The 10,941-nt window shown below is 37.9% G+C and overlaps 1 protein-coding gene across 5 annotated transcripts in view; it reads right to left on the bottom strand.

Moving 5' to 3' along the window:
* Nucleotides 1–458: 458 nt before the first annotated feature.
* UGT8 (UDP glycosyltransferase 8) overlaps nucleotides 459–10,941 on the bottom strand; it is a 59,302-nt gene continuing 48,819 nt past the window's right edge. For all 5 annotated transcript variants that reach the window (XM_081960238.1, XM_081960237.1, XM_081960240.1 and 2 more), the window contains exons 3-6: nucleotides 8,466–8,608; nucleotides 6,392–6,468; nucleotides 3,569–3,788; nucleotides 459–2,667 (exon numbers count right to left, since the gene is read on the bottom strand). In XM_081960238.1, the coding sequence (XP_081816364.1) occupies nucleotides 2,304–2,667; nucleotides 3,569–3,788; nucleotides 6,392–6,468; nucleotides 8,466–8,608 (804 nt within the window). In that variant the 3' untranslated portion in view covers nucleotides 459–2,303. The remainder of the gene's footprint in view (nucleotides 2,668–3,568; nucleotides 3,789–6,391; nucleotides 6,469–8,465; nucleotides 8,609–10,941) is intronic.

The following is a 10,941-nucleotide window of genomic DNA, read 5'->3' as shown; positions in this document are numbered from 1 at the left end:
CTCAAAAATGGCTGCTCAAAGCCGCGCTGAGCTCCGGGCTGGATGTACTTGCTGGATTGCTACCCTCTTTGGTTTGCTTAGTTGCCTTCCAATCCCACCTTCGTCGTCAGTGTTAGATTGGGTAATGGATATGCACACCCAGGCTTAACGGTAACAACAGCTCTTTATTAAGTACAAGTGAGAACAATCCAGCGAAGGCTGTGTCTGACAGCAGCCCTTTTATAGGGGACTGTCAGACCCTTCGACCAATAGGATTAAACCTTTGTTCCCGCCGGAACAGAGGACCTTGGTTGAAACCACTGTAGTTAGAACAAATATCTAACACTAAACAAGTATGCACCTCTTCTCTCATTTTCTGAGAAATAGAACAATATATATTATTCATATATACAGACAGTACGTGCAGCTCTAATTACACATACAACAATATATTTGAATAAAGATATACTTTCAACAACTTTTTTCAGTATTAAATCCATGTTTATTGCTTAAATTTTATCACAGTGGAGATTAAATTATTCTTAATCATCCGGTCAGTGTTTGTGTACTTTCTTCAATACAAAAACATTAAAACTAGCTCATTCATACACTCTAGGCTCTGTCATTCTCCCACCACTCATTGCCTCTTTGTGTTTCCTCAGTTGCCACATATTGATAGGATTGTAAAAAGATAAAGCTATAGGCATATTAATAACACCACACCCTTTCAAGTATCTGGAAAGTACAAATGCCTGTACCAAATTTTAGAAATGCTTCTGCAGTTTCTACTTTATTGCTATAATATAGAGGCTCCTGATGGGATGGTAATGAAGCATCATGTCACTGTGTATGAAGATGATTTTAGTTTACAGTTTTTAAGAACTTTTCCCGTTAGTGAATACACAGTTTAGATTTGTTTTTTGCATTTATTCCTAATGCTGTCAGACATGGGATTTCAAACTGCGAATAAATAAAGTATACACCCACAACATGTGCAGTGCAAATTCCAAGTAAACAGGATGATAAGGAAATTTAATAAACATATAGTTGCCAACACTGGTTTAACGGGACAATCCTAATATTTTTAATGCCCTGTATTCCCATTCTCTGTTTAAAAACAGATACCTATATTGGTTGCAGTGATTGAAAAAGCATTGTGCAGAAAAATAATGTTATAAGTGTAGGAAGAGGCACAGTGTTTAACTAGTTTATAGGTTTAATGTCATGCATGATATCAAACCTCTACAAAAACAGTGTAACTGACCAAAAAATAACCTCCTTTAGAGTCAAATAAATGATGTTGGCAACTAGATAACATGGATTACATGGACTAGATTACTGTAAAGATTATAGACAGAACTAAGTGAACCTCTGAACCATTATGGTTTGGGGGGGGGGGGAAACAAAAACTTAATTGTAGTAATATAATAGTTAAGACATTCAACTTTATAACAAACCAAAAATGGTTTGATTCTGCATTGCTCAAGGGACAAGAATAATCCTTTTCCAAAGAGCCAGTGCAGAATATTTTTCTCTCTGCTTCATTTATTTTTATATCAATTTATTATATCCACATAGCCCTTGTAGTTATTGAAAGAGAACAACCTTACTATGGCATAAATGATGAATTAGGGAAAGGTAAGGGACAGAACTAAAATTTACATAAATATAAAATTACACCTTATGGTACTCTTGTGCAATTTCCTTTTCTTTAAAGAAATGGAAGAAAATGGAAGAGTTATGTGGTATATCAAAACTACGGTGTATCATCATCATATTCTTCAATGCCTTTTAAGAATATGATTTTATGGCTGCATTATAATTCTACAGGTTGTTTATTTCTATGTACTGAACACTATGAAAGATGACTTTAATTAACATCATTGTCAGATAACAAATTAAACCTTAGATAAATAGAATCAAGATTTCTTTGCTAAAATATAAATGTGCATGAAAAAAGGAAGAATCTTTGTAAGTAAAAGGAAACCATTCCTTTTCTGAGACACACATATTATTCACAAATTGAGCAGACATGAATATACCTAATGAAATACTTCAGAGAATTAAGGCTTCTAGAAACTTCAGTGACAGAATGACCTTTCTCTATCAGTATTAAGAATAAAATATTTTTTGTATTTTAGGTTGTGCTTCATTTTTTAAAAGATTTTTCTTAGTTCTGCAGAATGTAATTGCATAAGATTGCATACTGTAGGGGAGCATTAGAACTGTTTATTGTTTTACTTTAAGTAGGTGTTAGACTATGTTACAGCTATAAAATTTAATTATAGTACTGATTTGTTGCTAATGTACATTGAGTAGTTGGCTCATTTCACCTTTTTTTCGTGTTTAATGTGACCATTTCTTCTATACTTGCCGTTTGGTATCCCATTCTGGTAATGTCCATTGACAGTAACATGTTCATCAGTGGACCAAAAATGTTTGCTTTGCTTGCAAATAAATTTTGCTATCCTGGCCAAAATGTAGCAGAGTAAGGCAGTACAAAGTAGCACAACAAAGGCAATATCCAATAAGAAATACTGATATAAAGAGACAGTGTAAACTGCAGATCGTAAATGCTGTGCTCCATTATGACGAAGGATGTAATTAATCCAGTAGACTGTTCGATTAACAGGATGAGCTGGTTGGTCTTTATGGATTTCAGACAGCTTCCGGGCCTGTCGCCTGTAGCTGTGAAATAAAAATTAAAAACATAACAACAACAACAACAACAACAACAACAACATTACTGCATTTCAATTCTAACATTCCCATACTATTTTATCATAATTAAACATAATTTATTACACAGGTAATTCTCAACTTATGATCACAGTTGGGACTGGAATCTTGGTTGTTCAACTTCAACCTCAGTTGCTTTGCTGAGCAACTGCAATCCTGGCAATCTTCGTTGTCCTTAAGCAATCTCGTAAGTTCTTGAGAAGACAGAACCTCAGATAAGGAGCATGGGATGCCTAAGTGGGAGGGGGAAATTCTGGCAGGTTCTGCCCAGGAGCTGAAATTCCTCCCTGTCAAAATCCAAACACAATTTCGAGCTCCTGAGTGGAGAAACACTTCCAAGCTGCCTGCACCTCCCCTCCCAGGACCTCCCGTAGCTCCCCTGAGGCACCCCAGATTCCTTTCCTTACTACTCTATCTTTCCATTCAGGAGCTGAAATTTTTCCCTGCCAAAATCTACTCAGCAGGCAGCACCAACCTTCCATGCCAGCCTCCTCACTGACTTTCTGGGAAGTGGGTAGAGAAGATTGCAAATGGAATATTATGGTGGAATGCTTAGTAACCAGTCATAACTACAAACAAGATGCTTAGCTCCCAAATCGCAAATCACTTGATTGCAGAAGTGGTGATGCAACATTTTGTAACATCTAGAAGTGCTTTACAAACCATAAAACACCCTTTCCAATACCATCCTAATCCCAGACCTCCATTAAACAAATTGTTGTTAAGTCGAGAACTACCTGTATGGTAGATGGTTAGGACAGCATAATTACCATAAGCTCTTTATAAACTTTTATTTCACTGAAAATTTAGCAAACTTTGTTTGTTTTTTTAAAGAAAAGACAATTCTTACCTGGGATCATTAATAACTTTCACCAGTGCATTATATAACACATCCTCCGTAAGAGTCTTCCAGTTTAGTAGTATACCCATGCCCTTGGCCTGCACTCGAGTCATGGTGTCATAATGGTCTCCAAAAAGAGGGATTCCCACCACAGGAACACCATGGTACATGGTTTCAAAAATGCTATTCAGACCACCATGACTAAGGAAGGCCTTAATATTAGAGTGACCTACAGCAGCAAAAGATAAAGTACAGGAAAGAAAAGTGTTTAATCACAACCCAGAACAAAATCCATGTATCTAAAACCTGTATGTGCATTGAATTTAATATTGGAATAAAAAAAACCCACTCAGAATCTTTGACTCTTTTTTTCCCTTACAGATGAGATGGTAAGCACACGTAGAATTTCTCACCGCTGTTACCATAGATAGGACACAGAAAATGAAATAACTGTACTCATTACATTAGACTACAAATGAGATCAAAAACATGTTGACAAAAATGACTTCACTTTCTTAATGACTATAGAGTTGACAAAAATATATATTGCACAAAACCCCCATTCTGCTCAAGATACTATCTTAATAAATAACATTAATATATCTGAATTTAGCCATCTTTTTAGCCTTATTTGTAACAAAAGAGGAATTTTTCATTTCAGTAATTTACATTAATACTACAAACTGAAAGCATGTATTTTTACAACCAGATGTTTTATTTATCTAAACCTGAGAATAACTTTAAGAAGAAATGTAAATCCTTAAGTGGTATTTCTCCCAAAAGGTTGATTTTTTTAGTAGGAAACAATTTTAAAAAATTGACAGAGTACTCAGCAAAAATTAATTTGTTAGACTAGGATTAGGAAGATCCAAATTCATTTTCACCTCAGCCACTGATATTTATTAGGTGACTTTTCATCTGTCACTGTCTCGATGTAACTATCTCATATGGTTCTGGAGGAAAATTAAATGGAACAGTATATACACTGTCTTGAACCTCTGGAGGAAAGACAGGATCTGTAACTAACATATATATAAATTTAAATATATATTGCATAGTACTCAGCAACTTTTATTGCCAGAGTGATAACAAAACTTCCTAAGATGATGTAATACGGGGTGTCAAACTCAAGATCTGTGGGTGCCTCTGCCAGTGGTCAGCCCTCCCGAGGTCTGTTTTCACTGGTGGAGGATTGCAAAAGACTGTCACATCTGAAAAGAGATTGGGAGCCTGTTTTCGCTGGGAGAATGCTCGGGTCACCACAGGCACCCCTGACATGAGTGACGTCAAGCTGGCCATGCCTACACTGGCCATGCCCACCCTGGCCTCCGAGGTCAAACACAACTCTGATGCAGCCCTCAATGAAATCGAGTTTGACACCCCTGATATAATAGCATGTGAGAATCAGCTTTACTTATGAGGAAAAGAGATGCTGTTTAGGGAATGATCAGTTAAGGGGAGCAGGGTTTTCACATCTGAATAACAGGAAGAGAAATAAACTTAGAAAGGATTTGCTTTATCAGGCTATATAAAGTGACATCAGGAGCGTTTATACTTTCATATTTGCAGATTCTGTTAATATAGCCCTACAATAAAATAGAGTTTATCTGATTGTGTTTCCTATCTGGTCTACTTGGGATGCTGATATCAATATTTAAGAAACTAGATAGTTCTCCTATAATAAAGGTAGTCCTCATTTAGTGACTGTAGTTAGTTCTGGCAAAAAATCTCATAGTTGCTAAGAGAATCATGTAATTTAGAGAGGGCGAGAGGGGTTGAAAAATTGCTGATTGCTGCTATCTTATTCAGATAAAGCTTTCTCATACAATGTCCTGTGTCTGACCCTTTCTTTGTTTCCTCCCAAGGTGGAGATTGCTTAAGTAAGGTACACTCTGCCTTCTTAATCAGTTGATTAGAACACTCATGGCTGCTGCCTGAAATTGACTTAATCGGTTTTACACTGAAGGATTTTGCTGTTGTAAATATGTGCATTGATCAGAAAGTGACCAATTGATTACTATCAAATTTGCAAACAGTCCCTCTCTCAGGCAGTTCTAAATCAAGACTACCTGTACTTCAGTATGAATATACTGCATATAAATATATAAGGCTTATGAATGTTCAATTGATACAGTTTTCAAATTTAAATTGTGTTTATTAATCGTCTATCATAAAAAAATTAGCAGTATAGCTTAGTCTGTAGCAACCTGCTCAAGACACTCGTGATTTCATTCCCATCCACCTCACACATTGCCTCTGAGGGAATGTAGATCTTGATAACAGAAAAATCATTCCACCTATAATCTGAAGCTAACAGAAATGGCCTGCTATCTAATGATAACAATATTCTTATACAGATTTAGATTACAAATACAGGTAGTCCTTGCCTTGCAATCATTCATTTAGTGACTGTTCAAAGTTACTGAAAAAAGTGACTGACTTAAGGCCACTTTTCACACTTATGACCGTTGCAGCATTCCTACGGTCATATGATCAAAATTCGGATGCTTGGCAACTGGTTTATATTTATGACGGTTGCAGTGTCCTGGGATCATGTAACCATCTTTTGTGATCTTCTGACAGGCAAAGTCAGTGGGGAAGCCAGATTCACTTAAGTGTGTTACCAACTTGACAAATGAAGTGGTTCACTTAACAACTGTAGCAAGAAAGGTCATAAAATGGGCAAAATTCACTTAACAACTGTCTTGCTTAGCAATATAAATTTGGGGTTCAATTGTGGTCGCAGGTCAAGGATTATCTGTAAGTCTAGTATTAAAAAACAAATATGGTACAAGAGGTTAACTTTAAATGATAACTTCCAACAATACTTACCTAATAAATCATTTTGTGGTAACCATTCTATAAGTTTTGTATTGTTACCTAAATTCCTGGGATTTTTACCTGAAAATCTAAAATACAAAAGAAATAGAAACATAAAACTACATTCCAAAAAGAATACAGTAATGTATTGTTAGTTTTCAACGTTCAACTTATCAATAAAAATAAATAAAAAAAAAACAATATGAACTTAAATATTAAATATATCCGTACATGTATTTATAGATATATCACCATATATACATACTGTAATCGTATAGGTACAATAAATGTACTGACATTTGTTAAAGTGAGTAACTCTTAAAAACTAGTTTCAGGAGGTTAGATATCATATTGTAATAGAAAATGCACTAGACTGAGTAAGGTAGTGTAATGCATTGAAGAATTTGTTTAATTCAATTTACAGTGCAGTGAAAAGAATATAAAGCAAAATAGTGGAATATTTTTTAGATCTTCCATGCTGGGAGACAGCATGGGAGTGGGCTCTAGATACCCCTTAACTTTTCAAAAACTCTCTCTTTCCTTCTTCATGGAGAATGGTGGCACCAAAGAATTGGAGATTACCAGGAAGTGATATGACCATGGCAGGGGATAAAACAGTATTCTCTGAAGCTGCCTCAAGAACAAAGGCCTTGTGCAATATGAAACAGCCCTGAGGAGCATACAGGGGCCTGTGAACAGAAAAAGAACATCACCTGAAAGTTTGGTGGCGTGCTGCAGATCCTAGAGTGCTGCACCACGGGGGCAACTGCACCATTCCTCAAGGCTCTCATACCTTGGGGAACAGCATGAGGTGGTCTCTTTCAGTGGCCTGTGGGGGGTGCTAGAGTTGAAGTTGAGTTCAGGGCCTCTACTTTAGGCCCAACCTTGGCATTGCTGCCGAGTGCTATTGTTCAGAGTGGCCTAGATAGAGGGGAAATGGAGAATTGTTCTCCTTTCATTTGAGAGGGGTAATGTCACATCAGCACAGTCAAGTTAGCCTAAAAGGCTCACCATCATTGGTTCAGCATAAAAACAAGAAGCTAACAATAGTTTTTCTATACTTGAATAACTGTCACATGGAGGAGAATATGGATTTATTTTCCATAGTGCCTCAGAATAGGACAAAAAACAATAAGTGGAAGCTTTAAAGAGAGGTATCCTAATTTGAAATTAATAGGAATTTCCTGATTGTACAAGCTATAAAACATAGAATCGCTTACCTACTCAAGTTATAGATGTCTATTACTGGAGGTTTTCAAACAAAGATTGTTGAGACCAAGGCATACATACTTACTTTAGTTCAGCAGCTGGGACAGTTTTCATGGTAACCATGAATTATACTCCTGACATACTGGCACTACTCCTTAATCACTTCTAATAATACCCACACAATCATAAGGCACCAGTAGAAGATTAACAACTTTACACTAAAACAAACTTAGTGCTGAATCAACTGGCAGGCAGCCTATTTCAGATACCTGCTTTATAGTCACCGATTTTTAATTCTGAATGTTAACAGATATCCCTAAATGATATATGCGCATTACATTTTCAGAAATACGTTTTGTTTAACATTGCATCATAATGTATCAATTTCTATTTACTTAATAATTAAGATTAAATGAACTGTACAATTTGACCAGAAACACCCAATGTTACCATATATTGACTGACCTGGATTGCGACATTGGTTTGTTCCAGCAGTTTTTCCATTTGGAAAGAACATTTAACAACACATGCCCTCACGCTCAGCAAATGCACTAGGCATTCCTAAGATCCAGCAAAATAATCTTTTGGGTAGACTGCTTCATGAAGCAAAATGAGCCAATAGCTCTCCTGCCTCTTACTGACTCTAACCTGGTAGAATGGGCGAGTACTGCATCTCACCCAATATTTCACACTACTGCTTTTGAAACTGAAATACAACATCTGAAATTGTGAAAGTTTTTCAAGAACGAGATGGAAACTTTTATGTAAAAATGAGAAAAGGAATAAACTCCTCACTCTAGGATCCACCGGTTTCCATAAAACAAAAACATTCATCAATCCTACTTTATTTATAAATTAAATAATATTAATATCTTACCTCCAAATTACTCTTTGAGGAAGTCTAGCCAGAGCATGTGCCAATTTATCTGCTATATCTTCAGGTAAGTATTTCACTCCAGCTCCAAATGATACAAGAACAAAGCCATTTTCAGTAGCACCATTCACCCATGTTTGCAGATCCTATGGAAATAATTGGCTTGCTATCAACAAACATACTATTGGAAATACATCACACCATAAGTGTGATGTCGTAACAATAATATAGTATTTGATTGAAGATTCATCAATCAATCAATAGTCCAATTACTGTTTCAGATGTTCTTATCCTATGCTCAAAGTGACTTGACTCAAACAGTTTTAAAAAAAAGAAATATCAAAGCTGAGCTACTTTCCCTTGAAGCATAGGTAGTGTGTATGAATTCACAGATGACTTGAAAAACTTCAATTATAGTCAAATTCACAAGTAGCCTTCAGAGTGATATCTGATTCAGATACAAGGGTAATAAACTAAAAGTGGGTCACATCTGGAAAATACTAAGGTATTAACACCATATGCCCAAAGATTGCAAAGTGAAATCTGATATTTAGACAGAAATGGCTAACAAAAGTAAAAAGTTATCTTCAGACTGGCTATGTGTGAAATATGCTCAGAATAGCACACCTAGCATTGAAAGAATTATTAGTGATTGATCTGTCTAATGTCTGCAGATATCCCATTTCTAGGGATGTATTTTCAGATAGCAACAGAGTGTATTAGCCACCAGTATTTTGACAGCTACCTGCATTGTTTAGGGCAGTGATGGCGAACCTTTTTTGGCTCACGTGCCACAAGTGGGGGGAGCGCAGGGGGATCGAGTGCAGGCGTGCCGCACCCATAATGCAATGCGCGACCCCCCCCAGTGCGCCCATTTTTACATTTTTTTTTGCCCTCCCCAGGCTCCAGGGGCTTTATAGGAGCCTGGGGAGGGTGAAAAGAGCCTCCCCTGACCTCCCGGAGGCCCTCCGGAGGCTTCAGGGACTGTCCGGAGGCTTCCCTGAAGCCTTCGGAGCGCTTAAAACCACCCTCCGAGCAAACCGGAACTTCCGGTTTGCTCGGAGGGTGGTTTTAAGCGTTCCGAAGGCTTCAGGGACGGTCCCTGAAGCTTTGGGGGGGGGCGGGGAGGCTCTTTTCGCCCTCCCCAGGCTCCTATAAATCCTCTGGAGCCTGGGGAAGGCGAAAAATAGCTTTTAAAAAGGTGAACTCAGCTGGCCAGCGCGCGCATGCATGCTGGCCAGCTGACAGGGCAGCGCCTCGCGTGCCCTGACAAATGGCTCCGCGTGCCACTTGTGGCACGCGTGCCATAGGTTCGCCATCACAGGTTTAGGGAATCCCATCTTTCCAGAATAAACAGCAGATCTAACATATTTCACCTGAGTTATAGAGGGTTTATGGAAGAAATTAGGAAGAAATTAGGTAGAATTTGTCTACTTAATTTGTCTACCTAGACTTCCTCAAAAATTAGGAAGAAATTAGGTAGAATTTGTCCTGCACAGAGACTCAAGACTACCTTAATAATAAAAAAGCACTATGACAAAGGAGAACTAAATGCAAATTAAGGTTATCAATAAACATAATCTACTGTTCTGTCAAGCTGATGTGAACACCACTAAGAGACTAACACCAATCAATCAAGGTGGATAAGTGCTCAAAGGACACCGAAAATTAAAATACAACAAGTGATTCTCTCTCTCTCTCTCTCTCTTTCTTTCTCTCTCCCCCTCCTTCTCTCTACCTACCAGTGGTGGGTTCCTACCGGTTCGGTTGAACCGATAGTGGTTTGGTGGCCTGGGTCACTGGAACCGGCAGTGACCCAAGCTTGCCATGCCCCCGAACTGGTTCCCCGGTCGCTGCCGTCACCATCTTGTTTTTCAGTTCTATGCATGCGCAGAACAATTTCTATTGCATGCGCACAGCATGTGTGCACAAAACCAACCGGCAGTAGTGCGGGGCGGAACCCACCCTTGCTAGCTACCTACCTACCTACCTATCAGAAAAGCAGAAACTATTTGAAGACTAAAGGGCAGACAACCACCCATGTTGTCCAATGGGATGCATATAATAGCGCTTGTCATCAGGGGAAAAAAAACCTTTGCTTTGGCACTTTGTTTCTGGTGTGATTTAAGGTGCTGGTTGTTACCTACGAAGATTTACAAGGTAGATAACCAGGTTATTTGTTGGTCCATCTGTTTCTTGCAACATCTGCTTGGCTGATTAATCCTGCATGGCGAGCATGCTCCCGGTTCCTTCAATTAAACAATGGTCATCTATTGAGAAACCAGATGCAGGCATTATTGGTAGTAGCACCTGCACTCTTGAATGAGGTTTCCCCAAGAACCAAATGACATCATTTCGCTGTTGTTTAGAAGAATTGTGAAGAACTGGCTCTTTCTCCAGAGAAAGTGAAAGTAAGATATGGAGTTTTGTCATGCTGGGTATCTTTTATATTTATTTTTTATTGTTTTATTATAATTTA

The sequence above is a fragment of the Natrix helvetica genome (genome assembly GCF_964273705.1).
Source record: "Natrix helvetica genome assembly, chromosome: 7".
In the NCBI taxonomy this organism is placed as follows: Eukaryota; Metazoa; Chordata; class Lepidosauria; order Squamata; family Natricidae; genus Natrix; species Natrix helvetica.
The sequence above is the reverse complement of the archived record's forward strand: the minus strand, read 5'-3'. Positions and strand labels throughout refer to the sequence as shown.